This window comes from Argentina silus, assembly GCF_951799395.1.
Source record: "Argentina silus genome assembly, chromosome: 19".
Lineage (NCBI taxonomy): Eukaryota > Metazoa > Chordata > Actinopteri > Argentiniformes > Argentinidae > Argentina > Argentina silus.
The window spans coordinates 12,837,926-12,851,162 of record NC_139673.1 but is presented as its reverse complement, the minus strand read 5'-3'; the positions used below and the strand labels follow the sequence as shown (position 1 = coordinate 12,851,162).

The window sequence follows — 13,237 nt, the reverse complement described above, 5'->3', positions numbered from 1 at the left end:
CCGCTCTTCTGTTCTCCTTTCATTCTCTCCCCGCCCCGTAAACTATTCAACTCTGACCGATGACGTCTCAAAAACATGAGGTCATTTCTTTAGACGACAGCTAAGACTAGCTGGCTAATCTCACTGTTTTGCTTGAATAAAACGAGATGAATTATGTTTTATTAGGCATGGAAAATCCCTAAATTAACAAGAATTGATTTTGATACACCGGTAGCTGGGCGAAAATGGCTGAGTTAGGACCATCCCTCACGAAAGAAGGCTGGTGGGTAGACAACTACCTAGCTACTAGGCTAGAACTGCTGCTGCTTTCACAGATCACTCACATTACCAGCTACTTGCTACTAGCCAATTCCCTTAGCGTAGCCTTGCTAGTAACTGGCGGCAAAATTAAATCATGTATAAAGTGCTATTGATTGTTGTATTCTGGTATTTGTTCACATTGTGGCGATGACTCAGTGTCTTGTCTAGTTAGAACTAAGCTAGCTAGCTAATTGAGCATGCTCCGGCCGAACCGAGTGACTGTCACTGGCACTTGCTCTGTCTTTGATAATGTCTCGGCTACTCGCACCCGGCAAACTATATATGAGGGTTTATCCATAATCAAAACGTCTCAGTATTCAAATGAGGTGTAATAAACACGAGTAACGTTACATGTTTACCGTACGAATAAAGTCTGTTTTGCATGTAAGGATGTCATGGCCTACGACTACGTGCTCCACTATTTGCATTGTTACTGACACGCTTTTCGATGTGCACAAAACAACAGTGGCTGTAACCTTCACATAACTAGCTAGCTACCATAGCGCTGATCTGGCTGTTTCAGAGAACCACTAGTAGTCAGTCGACATCTATGTTTTCAACACAATTCCACTGTGTTCGAAATTCCAATTCAAGAAGTAAAAGCGGAGTCAATGGATTACCAACCCTTTTCCGTTCACTTGAGTTAAAACTTCGTCACTTGAAAGCCTGTAAACTGCCCTTTATCATTGAAAACGATATAATCTGAGTCTCTTCTCTTTGCCACTCTCCCCTACAGGTACCTCAGTGATGAGGGAATCGAAGAATTGAAAGGCACAGCCGAGAAACCCTCACTGAATGACATTATCCGTATTGCACTTAATGTAAGTGCCTCAAATTCATCCCACTCTTCAGACTCCATTTCTCATTTAGAACAAGTTTTGAGGCACTCTACCACTGGCTGAGTGAGCATCTATTCCCCTGCGTGACTCCACTGTCTCTGTCTGTTTGTGACACATTACAGAGTGACCTGAGGCCACTGGGCAAGAAGTTTCTACCTGCTGAGATCAACAGTGGGAGAGTGGACAAGGTGAATTTTGTGTGTGTGTGTGTGTGTGTGGATTGGACCAAGGCTGAAGAAAGGCACATGTCACTGTAGCCCGAGCGGACTGTGCGTATGTGTGGTCTGATGCTTGCCTATTGTGGCTGCCAAGGGGTTTGACTACTATGGTGCATAGTCGCCCTACGGCCATTCTTAATGTTAACAGATTCTGGATTGCAATACCTCATTGAGAACCTGAAGTCTTCTACTTCCATACTAATTTGAAAGAATCTTCCCATCGCAATTTGTAAAACTTTAATCTGCTGATGCAAACAGGTTTGGAAGGTTCTTTCATATTATTATGGAAGTAGAGGACCTCAGGTTCACAATAGCCGGCTTTCCACAGCAGGGTTTACGCCATGCGTGCCAGTGCGTGCCAAGGCCTATTGCTTTTCCACAGTCACTCCCGGCCTTCAATGGTGCTTACTCCGGGCCTATTCGGTGCGTTAACTCTAGCCGTTAGCCTCCTCTATCTAGGGGCACGGTTTAGAGCGATGGCTGGATAATCTTATCATCCAAGTGCTTTAGTTGGCTAGCGAACATTGTGGGCAAGCATAATCATAAGTTAACACACACTGTAACTACACAATCAAATTGATTTGAATAGCACTTTTACAAATACAATTGTCACAAAGTGCCTATGTTAACTGAAACTGTTGGGAAACCGGACGATTTGACATGCTGTTAGTGTCTCAGTTTGCCACCTTACGAACGGCAGAATGTAATCAAACTTGTATGGGGTGGGAATAGAAAGCCCAGCTGTGGAAATTCATACAAGCGTGTTGATTAGGCTCGAAGCATCGGGCTTTGAGCACTAGCTGGCCCAAGTAAGCCTTGGCAGCCCTGCGAAAAGCAGCTAATGAGGTATTGCGCTCGGATGACCGGCCTTCCCTCCCTAAAAAATAAATTGACTGGTCAAAGCAATTCTCCATTACGCAGCTGTTACCCATGCAGTCAAGTTAGATCAGGGATCAAGGAAGGGAAGAAGAAAGGATGCATTTTCAAAGAATTCAAACTGGACCGTGATGTATAATAGTGAACAAGTCCCTCAAAAGGCCACTAGATGTCGCTGGTGTACTGAGTGTGAAGACAGACAGACAGACAGACTTCCTTCCTTCTCCACTGGGTCTGGACTTTGCAATTAAGCTGAGGGAGAAAATGTCACAGATGATGATGGGAGATAATGATTTAATTTGTATGTGCGGCTATATAAGCCCCAGTTCTCTTCAGGCTCAGAGAAGGTTATGGCAACCCTGTATTATGTCCCTGCATATCTGTAATACAGAGAGAAAGCCATCAGGGCTTCTCTGCCTGGAGATAATTATTTAAGCCTGTAAGAAAGTGTGGTCTGTAATAAATGTGTTGCTGGTAATAGATTTCTCCATACCTCCATATGGACTAGATCAGAAAATCCATTGTAATTGTAATTGTTAAACTACAATAGAATGTGAAAAGTTAAACTGGAGCTCTGAAATGGGTCAATGCACATCTTTAAGCAATTTTGTTTCATACAGCCGTTTAAACTTTACAGCTTTGTTTTAAAAATCTCCACTCTTAAAAGGCATTCTGTTCTGGCAGTAGTTTAAGCATTAGCAATGGTTATTATGGGTCAATTTGAGACTCAAGACAACGGCTGCTTAGACAACCTAACAAGGTTGTTTGTCTGCGTTCAGAACTGCTTATGTAGGACACTTCTGCATGTGGATAAGTCTTCTAGCCATTCTCATTTTGAAAGAATATAATTATGCACTGCAATAAATAGGCATAATGCAATAAATAACATAACCAAGGCTCGTAGAAACAAGCCAATGAGGTTGTTTGTTTCCGAGGCTGTCCTTCTGACAATACATTATCTCACGTCAGAGAGCATAACTGTCAACATGCTGAAAAATGAAAATGGTCTCCCGTTGAAATTGATTAGCATGCAAATGAGCTATTTTGTCTTCATTTCAAGGGCTTGAAGACAAGTGCTCACAAGCCTGGTTCTCTCTGTTTGTTCCCAGGTGGACGGCCCGTGCGTTCTCCAGGTGCTGAAGGTGAGGAACGTGTCCGCCCCTAAAGAACATGAGGAGTCCCAGACTGCCCCAAGGATGCTTCGGCTGCAGATGACAGACGGACACACCAACTGTGTGGCCATCGAATTCAAACACTTGTCCAAGATCAGGTACGGGCCCACAGACACTGGAAGTAGGGTTTGTTTTTGGAGCCGATTGGTAGGGGTAGCATTTTCCAAAAGCATTTTATTGATGTTTTTTTCCATTAATGTGAATACTTTATATTTTACTGGGTTAAAGCCCTGCCAAATTGGAAAGAGATGGAAAGAAGCTGATAAAAATGGCCACCTTTTTAAGTTCAGTTTTCAATTACATGTTCAAGTCCTGCCAGGTCAAACTACAATCTGAATTCATCTGATGACTTAAATGATTTGACGATATGGTAATCGTCATCATGTAATAATTAGCTTGGTTTGCCCCTGTGACGACCCTCTTCAGATCCACATCTGTAGATTAAGAGCTCTGTTGATAATTATGTCTAATTGGCTGAAGAAACAACACTTCTGTTTTTTCGGAGCACAAAGGCAGCTCTAGATCAAGTAGGCTTTAGAATTAAGCCCAGCCATTTGATGAGATGCACTACTTAACAAGATAAGGGTCTCCAGCATTATTAATTGCCTTGAATGAGAAAGAGGACGTATCGAGTGCAGGAGCAAAGAACCCTCTCTGTGTTGCATAGCAGCAAAGAGGAGGGAGTCTGGTTTGAGATGAATTGATCATTGCGCAAACAGTCACGCAGAAGACATTCTTATGGAAATGTTGTTTTTTTATGATTTTATTTATTGATTACCACATAATAGGTTACGCAAGGGATATATACCTCCTGGTAATTATTGTATCAACACGAGTGACATTGCTATCATCCTTATTGTGTTGTTGAATTAATTAATTATTTGATATTCATGTCTGTTTGAATCTCTGCCCGGCAATGAATACTTGTCCAATCCCCTCCAGTCAGTACTGAGACCTGTGGGCTAATGCAGAGTTAAGCCCCATGCTTTCTTGATTAGGGGGGATTTGAACGCTTGTTTGCCTCTCAAATCCCTGCCATATCGGAACATTGAAAACATCCCTATTTCCAAGTCTCTCCGGATTGGGAAATAGGCAGCTAGATCCTAATAATATCCTCCTGACACATTTTGCCCAGAGACAGACAAACGCCTTTGACTTTGTGAACTTCCCGACCACCACCCCTGTCCCCCGATCCTCTCCCAACCCCCCGCCCCAAACCTTCTTTTTCTCCTCGCTGCAATTTCCACTCTGCAGTGGCTGATCCGCTACCAATCCCCGGTCTTAATTACGTCTCCATCCTAGCAGCGGCAGCGGCGACGGCTGCCATGGCAACCGGCCAGAGTGTACAGGTGGAGTGGCCGGAGTGCTGGCTGGCCGTGCTAGAGCCACCCTGATAGGAGGAGGGAGAGAGAAAGAACAGACCCCCATTTATTAGACCTCCCAACACACACACACACACACACACACACAGAACAACACTAACCACTGTTGAACACAGCCGTAATAGAGAGTGTGTGTGTGTGTGTGTGTGTGTGTGTGTGTGTGTGTGTGTGTGTGTGTGTGTGTGTGATGAAGAGTGAAAGAAAGATGGATGATAGGCAGGATCGTGTGTGTGTGTTTTGAGAGAGCAAGAGAGATGGATAAGAGAGAGAGGGTGAATAAATGTTGTGTGTATGTGACTGGGGTAGAAAAAGAAAGTGTTGCCGCAGCATGTCTGTCCACCACAGTGTCATTTTCAGGCAGAGTCCTGAAGGGACCCTCTCCAGCCCGATGGGTCGGGAGTGAAATCCCTAATTGCAGTTCTGGCGTCCTGCATCAGTAGCAGGAAATCCCTAAGTCCCTGTGCTTTTTGAGAGAGAGAGAGAGAGAGAGAGAGAGACACACACACACACACACACTCGCGCGCGCTCAGGGCTGATCACTGAGAAGGGGCTGTTAATTTAACAGGGGGGTGGGTGAGCACTGGGATTATCCCTAGTCCTGCTAGTCTCACCATTCCCTGGCAGTGCAGCGTGTAATTTAGAAAATGGTCCAGGCATAGATAGAAGGGACGTGTTTGGACAAGTAAGCTGGCGTTTTGGCACACTCACCGCTGGCCACAGGGGTCGTCGATATATAATGATTCGGTTTTAGTTTTAATTACAGATGAGTGTACAGTTGACTTTTACAGTTGAAGTGCTTTGATCGCCTATTTGTTATGCTGTTTGTTTAAACACCCTTAAGGCTGCTTAATTATTTGTCTGTCTTGTTTACTAACCGTTCCTCTGTATTTCAGTCTGAACACCCCTCCGGGAACCAAGGTAAAGTTACTTGGTACAGTTCCTGTGAAAAACGGGCTCCTGCTTCTCGACGACGCCAAGATATCCGTCCTCGGAGGGGAGGTCGATCACATGGTCGAAAAATGGGAACTGCAAAGGGTGAGGACTGAGGAGCGATACCGTTGACGTGAAAATGTCTGTGTGTGTTTTAACTGTTGTGTGCTTGACTTCGGTCCGGTCCGTCGTCAGTGCTTTTCCCTACGGTGATATCGTGCATTACCCAACCTTGATTTCCAGCCCTTATTATTTTACATTTCAGTATTTTTACACCTGAGATGCACTATTTATTGTTTCGATGCTTCAGGGCTACTGTTAGCACTGCCATTGAACTTGTCCCTCCTCTTTTCACCTTTGACCTCCAGAGTTTGGCCAAACACAGCAGGAGTAACATTGGTGCTGAGGGTGGCCCCCCTCCCTTTGTGCCATTTGGACAGGTAGGATGTCTGTGGGTGGAGTCTCCTCTACCTTATGGCCCAAGGCTGTCCTTCATGTTTGGTGGTAGACCTAATTATATAGGATTACTCCTCACATCCACTTACAAACGCACGCTTGATGTTGCATGCACCTTCGCACGCACCTACGTGCCATTCTATATTCTCACACACACAAACATAGATATAAGCATTCCTTTGCATGTCAAGTCTAGTGTAGACTGTTAGTCAGGTGAATCTCCCTGTCTTATCAGCAGATATTTGTCACGCATGTTTGCAGTCATTTCCAAACTGAAACACACCATGAAGATAAACTAAGGACATGCTGATAAGCCTGTCTGTCCTTACATTTCCACATAATTGTCTACCTGATTGTCACGCAACGTTTGTCCCCCAAAATGGATGACTGAAGTTGAGGGCGGTTCCATTTGAGAGCATCTGTTTCGTAGAGCCACCACCCAGATTTGTCCCTCTGTGCTCTCCGTAGAAGTGCGTGAGGAATGAGGCCGTGGACAGCCGAGACCTGGACCAGAGGAAGACGCTGCAGAGCACCAGCGCGGTCAAGACCGCTGATGAGAACGACGAGTTTGAGAAGCAGAGGCTAGCGGCCATCGCTGAGGTGGCCAAGAGCAAAGAGGTGGGGGAACTGTCCTCACTGCTCCCAACACCGGGAGGCTAGAGCAGCCGCGCTGCTGCCAAGTGGTGTTTCAGTGCTCTTGTCCATTTAAAACGTCTCCTAAAGTTAATTCGGCAAGATCTCTTGTATTAGCCTCATTTTCACTCGAAAATGTGGTCTAGAAAACATGTCTCTGACTCACAGTTATCCCCCCTGTATCGTTTCCCCTTTGAAGGGTCCACGTACGTTTGGTGGAGGGGGCAATGCCGGGGGCAACCTCAGCAACACTGGTTCCTCCTACCGGAACCGAGACACGTATCAACGGAGGAGAGAGGAGAGGGGAGAAGGCGGAGGATGGAAAGGACGAGAGGAGAGGGTGGAGAGGGCCGAGAGAGACAGCAGACCTGAGGGGAACTACAGGGAGCTGGTGAGAGATGGGCTGCAAGACTGTGTGTGTGTGTGTGTGTGTGTGTGTGTGTGTGTGTGTGTGTGTGTGTGTGTGTGTGTGTGTGTGTGTGTGTGTGTGTGTGTGTGTGTGTGTGTGTGTGTGTGTGTGTGTGTGTGTGTGTGTGTGTGTGTGTGTGCACTCGTACACTCTTTCACTTTCACATGGATTCAAAAGCATAGTATGAGTGTAAAGCCTATACTTTTATATTTGTGTTTGGGAGTGCACAAGTGCACACTTGAGGGAAAATGATAGAGTCGGGACACAGTCTGTCTGGGTGTCTACACAGATGATTGACTGTTGTTGTTGTTGTTGTTGTTGTTGTAGTAATGTATATCCCATGCTCTCACACCCCCATTGGACAGTGTCTCCAGCCCACTGTGTCTAGGCAGAAGGGGTTACCAGATTAAGTGGTTAATCTGAGGAGGCCATTGTTACATTTACAGTACACTTAATCTGCGGCACAAGTGATGGACAATGGATTAATATGCCGTATGGAATGTGGAATGGACCGTCAGATGTGACACACTTTCCTATTTGGTCTTCACTATCACTGTGCCCTCCCTCTTTCCTCTTTGCCCTCTGTCTTCATCCTCTCTTCCTCTCCTCCTATCCCTCCTCCTATCTGTTACTCCCCATCCCTCTTCTCTTCTTGCCTGTATTCTTCTGTCTTCTCTACCAACCTCTTTCTTTCTCATCCACCTTATATCCCTCCCTCTATCTACCCCCCACCCCTCCAGGTGGATGAGCGTGCTCTCAGGGACATCATGGAGATGGGCTTTAATAAGGAGGCGGCCAGGCAGGCATTGATGGACAATAACAACAACCTTGAGGCTGCTCTCAACAGCCTGCTGACTGGAGCTACAACCTCCGCCCCCTCCTCCTCCTCCTCCTCCTTCACCTCCTTCAGAAAGCCCAGTCCTGACCCCGTCGTGCCCAGCAGACCCCCGCCTAGAGGTACACACACACACACACACCTGTGGGAAGCAGGGCTCCTCATCAGACAGAAGACGCTGTAAAACATGATAAAGACATATATGGTTCTCAGAAACAGCTGCTGTTGCTAGAGCAACAACTAATGGGGATCTGAATAAACACACGTATAAAAAAAGAAACCGAAGAGACATTTGAAACAAACAAATATAATGATGACATCCTTTTCCAGTTGTAAAAAGGATTTTCTATAATGATCACATCCTTTTTGAGGTCTGCCCTAGCGCCTCGCCATTAGACAGTACGTGGGTGTGACTGCATGTGCCGTGCCTTTTTGTCTTCATCTGCAGGCAGGGGCCGGGGGAGAGGAAGGTCTAGGATGGAGGATGATGAGGAGGAGGGGGCAGGAGGAAGGCCCTCTGGACCCAGTACACTGTTTGATTTCCTGGAATCCAAGATGGGGGCTTTCTCCATTGAAGGTAGGTGGTTCTGATAACTAGGCTACTTAACTTTAAAATGTTAGAAATGCACAAAGCAACCACACTAGAAAATGACAGTAAAAAAAAACAACAACAAAAACACCCCTTTCCAAATTTTACAATAAACATTTTGAAAGGGGTGGTTTTTTTGTTGTTGTTGTTTTTCCCTGTAATTTTCGAGTGTGATTTTTGGCGTTTTCTTTCTGGCAACATTCTTCTACTCATCTGTCATTCATAATGTTATCTGTAATCAACAATGTTTTAATTAAAAACAAACTTTAATTGAGTACTGATGGGTTCCGTTTGCCTGTGGTCTCTGTTGACATATTTGTTAAACAGAGCTGAACACAGTAGCCTGTGGCCTGTAACTAATACACACATACACACACACACACACACACACACGCAAACGCGCTCATACAAGCCTGTGGTGCTGTGGGTCTGCTCTCATCCCACTCACCCAGTAGCTAGACAGATGGCTGATCTCTGCTGGCAGGGGAGTTAAGCAGTTTTAGCAACAGTCTTGCCTGCCTTAAGTCCCTGACATCAGCCTGCCTGTGTTGGCAAGGGAGGGAGGGGGAGCAGCACACTGACATATGGTTGCGACACAGCCAAATGGACAAGACCAAGGGACAGGGAATTTCATTTCATTTTTTACTTGTTTGCCATTTCGTTTAACACATCATGTGCTTGTGTGGGTTTTTAATGTTTTATTTGATTTTATTAAAAGCATACCTTTCCACCACAACTTTTATCCTCAATATAGCTTATTTTTTGTATCTGTTTCCTCCAGAACCAAAGTGTCAGCCCACCCAGAAACACCAGGACTTCAAAGGGAGTTTCCACAACGCAGAGTACTTCTCCAAAGACCAGTCCCAGTCCAGGTACCCCTCCAGGAACGACAGCAGCAGGCCGTCTCAGAGGAACGACAGATACGACAGGAACGACAGACCCCCCCGCTTCCAGAGGGACACAGAGTTCCCCAAACCTGGCCAGGATTCCCCTTCCTCCATCCCTGCCCCCGCACCTACCCCTGCTCCAGCCCCAGCCCAGCAGTGGAGGGGGGGCCAGGAGAGAGGGGGCGGTCAGGAGAGAGGGGGAGGCCAGGAGAGAGGGGGGGGTCTGGAGAGAGAGAGAGGTCCTCGTGGCAGTGGTCCAGAGAAGTGGCAGAACGACAGGCGAGAACCGAGGGAGGCCGCGATTGGAAACACCTCATCGTCCTCTATGTTCTCCTCCTTCTCCTCCTCGACATACCCGCGCTCCAGGGAACCTCGAAAGACCAGAGAACCTCGAGAGGCCAGAGACCAGATGGATCATTCCGGAAGCTCCCACCAGGGTTCCAGAGATGCCGGTGGTGGTTTTCACCAAGGTTCCAGAGAGCACTCTGTACCAGAGCTGGCCCATAAGAGGGGGCCGAAGGACAACGGACCAACTCCCAGAATGGCAGAGTCGGCCAACAGTGTACCAGACTTCTCTAAGAACCACCAACGGGCCGACAGCAGAAACACAGAACCCAACAGCAGCAGGAGGAGGGGGAAGTTCGACAGACCCATCTCGGAGAACTTCGACCGCTACGCGGACAACGGGCCATTGAACTCTAACGCTAACTCGTGGGGGGGAAAGGACTCTACCAGCACGACTCAGGAGGGGGGGGTGTCCCGTGAATCCCGTCCCGCGAAGGGGGGCGCCCCACCAGCACCACCACCGCTCCTCCAGAACGGAGACACTGAGCACAGGAGGACGGGGCCCATCAAACAGATGTCGTCAGGAGTTCCAGCGAACAGGGAAGAGCTCCACAACAAGAACAGCTCCTCCAACCAACAGGGACCCAAGAAGAGGACAGGGCAGGTGAAGAGTCATGGTGGTAAAGGGTCAGGACAGGGACAGGGTCACTCCCTGGAGCAGTCTTCTCAAGGACTAGCCAACTGGAAACCAGGAGACCAGTGCCTCGCGCTCTACTGGGAGGATAACAAGGTAGGAACAGCGAGGGTTTTTTTAACATCCATAAGAGTGTTCAGATGTTTACAGAATGAAGAATATCAACCGGTATTTGGTGTCCCTGAAATAGATCAGAGAACCCTTTTTAATGATGTAATTGAATTGTTGAGAAATATGTGTTTAAAGGGGGACTTCCAAGACTGAAGTTTCTGTATCTGTGTCTGTGTGCGCGTGTGTCTTTGTCTGTGTCTGTGCGTGTGCGTGTGTAGTTCTACAGTGCCAGGATAGATGCTGTGCATCCCTCTGGCTCCACAGCCGTCGTGGTGTTCAGTGACTATGGCAACTGTGAGGAGGTCCTGCTACACAACATCAAACCTGTATCCATGGACTTCTGGGTAAGGACAACATGTGTGAAGCTCTTCCTTACAGCCTATGGTTGCGTTCCAGGAGGTCCGGTCTTCTTCATGGTCGGGCTGCGCAGATCAGCAGATCTCACAACGCCTGGAGAAGTGTTAAAGATCTCAGAAACCACATTGATATGTTACGGCAATCTGATCTGTGCAGCCCAGCTACAATGGGCACCACCTGGAACACAACCAACACGAGGACCTCTAAGACTCTCTCCCTTGCGCTCGTTACAGACTCCCACACACTCAGTTCAATGGTCAACGAATGACAGAGAGATATGGATGGCCTCAAAATGGAGGTTACTATTAGTGGACTTAGTCAGCCTGAAGTTAGTTCGTTTGTGGTCATTTCTTTGATAAACCCTGACGTTGCCTTCTCACCTGCAGTGGCTCCCATATGTTCGTTGATGATGATTTCTCTGAGGAACCTGACATTGTTATGGGGTTGACCACCGAGGCTCATATATGCGCATATATATATATATATATATCTCACATATATCCACCACGAATGTATGTCTCCTGGCAGGAGGAAGACTATGAGAATTCGTTAGAGTACCGGCGCGGGGGAGACGGGCAGCCTAGACGCACACGACCATCACTGCCGATTTACCAGCCGCCCAGGGCCAGAGACTGAAGGCCGGTACCTACACCAGGCCAGGTAAACAGTCTGGGACATCAGGAACACACCGCCCACACACTAGCAGCCTATCCATTGACGGTGTATGGAACCAGTACATTGCGAGTAGAGAGTGGTTGTTTGTTTTACAGTGTCCTATTATAAAAGTGAAGTGATGTTAGGGAACAGAGATGACAAGTTGTTGGTGTTTCCATTTGAATGTTTTCCCTGCTTTCCCCCGGTTATCGCTAAAGTCTGCGGAACAAAACAACATCCATATTGATCGGGCTATCGCTTCAATTTTGATTGGACAACGTCCCTCCTGCTCTGGTCATTCCAATCCAATATTCATGATCAGTTTTGTGAATGAAGTGAATATGCCACAGCAGGCCGGTATCCTCTTACAGCTGGTATCACTTACAGTGAGAGTGTTCTCTGCTCCTACTCAGCTCGCAGGCAATACCGTCACGCAACAGTGCCCTAATTAGACATTAGAGCTACAGCTATAGTCAGGTGTTACCATGAGCTACCACCATTTAAGAGTCTTAAATGTTAACAAGGTGTGTGTTTGTACGTGAGAATGAGTAATACTGGCTGTCAAGAGGGGTGTCAATATATCCATTGGCAGGACTGTATTTTATGCAAGAGATTTATCCTTCCTGAGCAAAACAGTGTGAAGTATGGATAGATGGAAGGATGCATTAACTGACACACACACTCCCTCTCTGTTTCTCTGTATTCTCTCAGACTGAGCCTCAAAAGGAACCCAGAGGTCGACGCAAATGATCCAACTCACCTGTCCCAGCTGAGATGCCATCTCACCTCCACGAATGATGCACAACCTTTCCTCAACTGTCCATATCAAGAAGTGTGGAACTTACTCTCCAAAGGGCTTGCACAAAGTGCAGAAACCATCTGTCATGGACTCTTATGTACTTTCTAATGGTCAAGGCTGCTGTACTAACTGTACTGTTCTGTACATGGTGAAGATTTGTAAAATAGTTGATTATCATAATAATTAAAAAAAAAGTGTATGGACCTTGTTTTGTGTTATTTGTTTGTTTTTTATGTGAGTTATAAGTCACCATGCAATGTGGCTAGCAATGTAATGTCCTCTCAGCTCAAGCTAAAAGGCTGTTTTATTTGCTTAATTCCAAAACGGTCATGTTTTATGGACTGTGCCTACTATGTTAGTGCTGATCATCTCTCTCCTCCTGGAGTACGTTGGTTGGAAGCTCCCAGCTCCAGCTCATTTGTAGCGTTCACTGGAGCGTGTCCAGTGGGTAAGATGATCTCATCCGCCTGTAATAGAGATGCTGCGGAAGGAGAGATATCATTTTGCAGATTACAAAAGGGACTGGCGCTAGCTCTCTTCAGGCATGGCAGGCGGCGTGCGGTAAGGCTAGCTACTTATGGACTCCCACGGAGGGACACGTTTTACACATCAAGAAACAATCTCCGCCTCACTTCAATTTCAGTTTCAGCCCGTCGGGGTCTAGTGGACAAAGGCGCCGGGGTTCGAGGGAGGGGTCATCTGCCATTCTATATGGCCAGTGAAAGGATTTGTTTTATTTTCCGGCCTTGGCTCCAACAGAGCAGAGCTGAATAATTGATCGTTAGTCAGTAATATGGAAACCAATCTAACG

The 13,237-nt window shown here is 46.7% G+C and overlaps 1 protein-coding gene across 3 annotated transcripts; it reads left to right on the top strand.

Annotated features, from left to right (window-relative positions):
- The first annotated feature begins 69 nt into the window (after positions 1-69).
- tdrd3 (tudor domain containing 3) lies at positions 70-12,622 on the top strand. Of its 3 annotated transcripts, none has more exons than XM_083691493.1 (14): positions 70-262; positions 1,037-1,121; positions 1,262-1,327; positions 3,367-3,503; positions 5,681-5,822; positions 6,086-6,157; positions 6,642-6,791; positions 7,006-7,197; positions 7,956-8,172; positions 8,499-8,627; positions 9,421-10,601; positions 10,835-10,960; positions 11,502-11,633; positions 12,339-12,622. In XM_083691493.1, exons 1-13 carry the CDS (start codon positions 225-227, stop codon positions 11,607-11,609), a joined length of 2,643 nt encoding a protein of 880 aa, XP_083547619.1. In that variant the 5' UTR covers positions 70-224; the 3' UTR covers positions 11,610-11,633; positions 12,339-12,622. The 3 variants fall into 3 exon arrangements, with proteins under 3 accessions (XP_083547619.1, XP_083547618.1, XP_083547620.1); XM_083691492.1 differs by having other exon boundaries at positions 3,343-3,503; XM_083691494.1 differs by lacking the exon at positions 11,502-11,633 and having other exon boundaries at positions 3,343-3,503.
- The last annotated feature ends 615 nt before the right edge of the window (positions 12,623-13,237 follow it).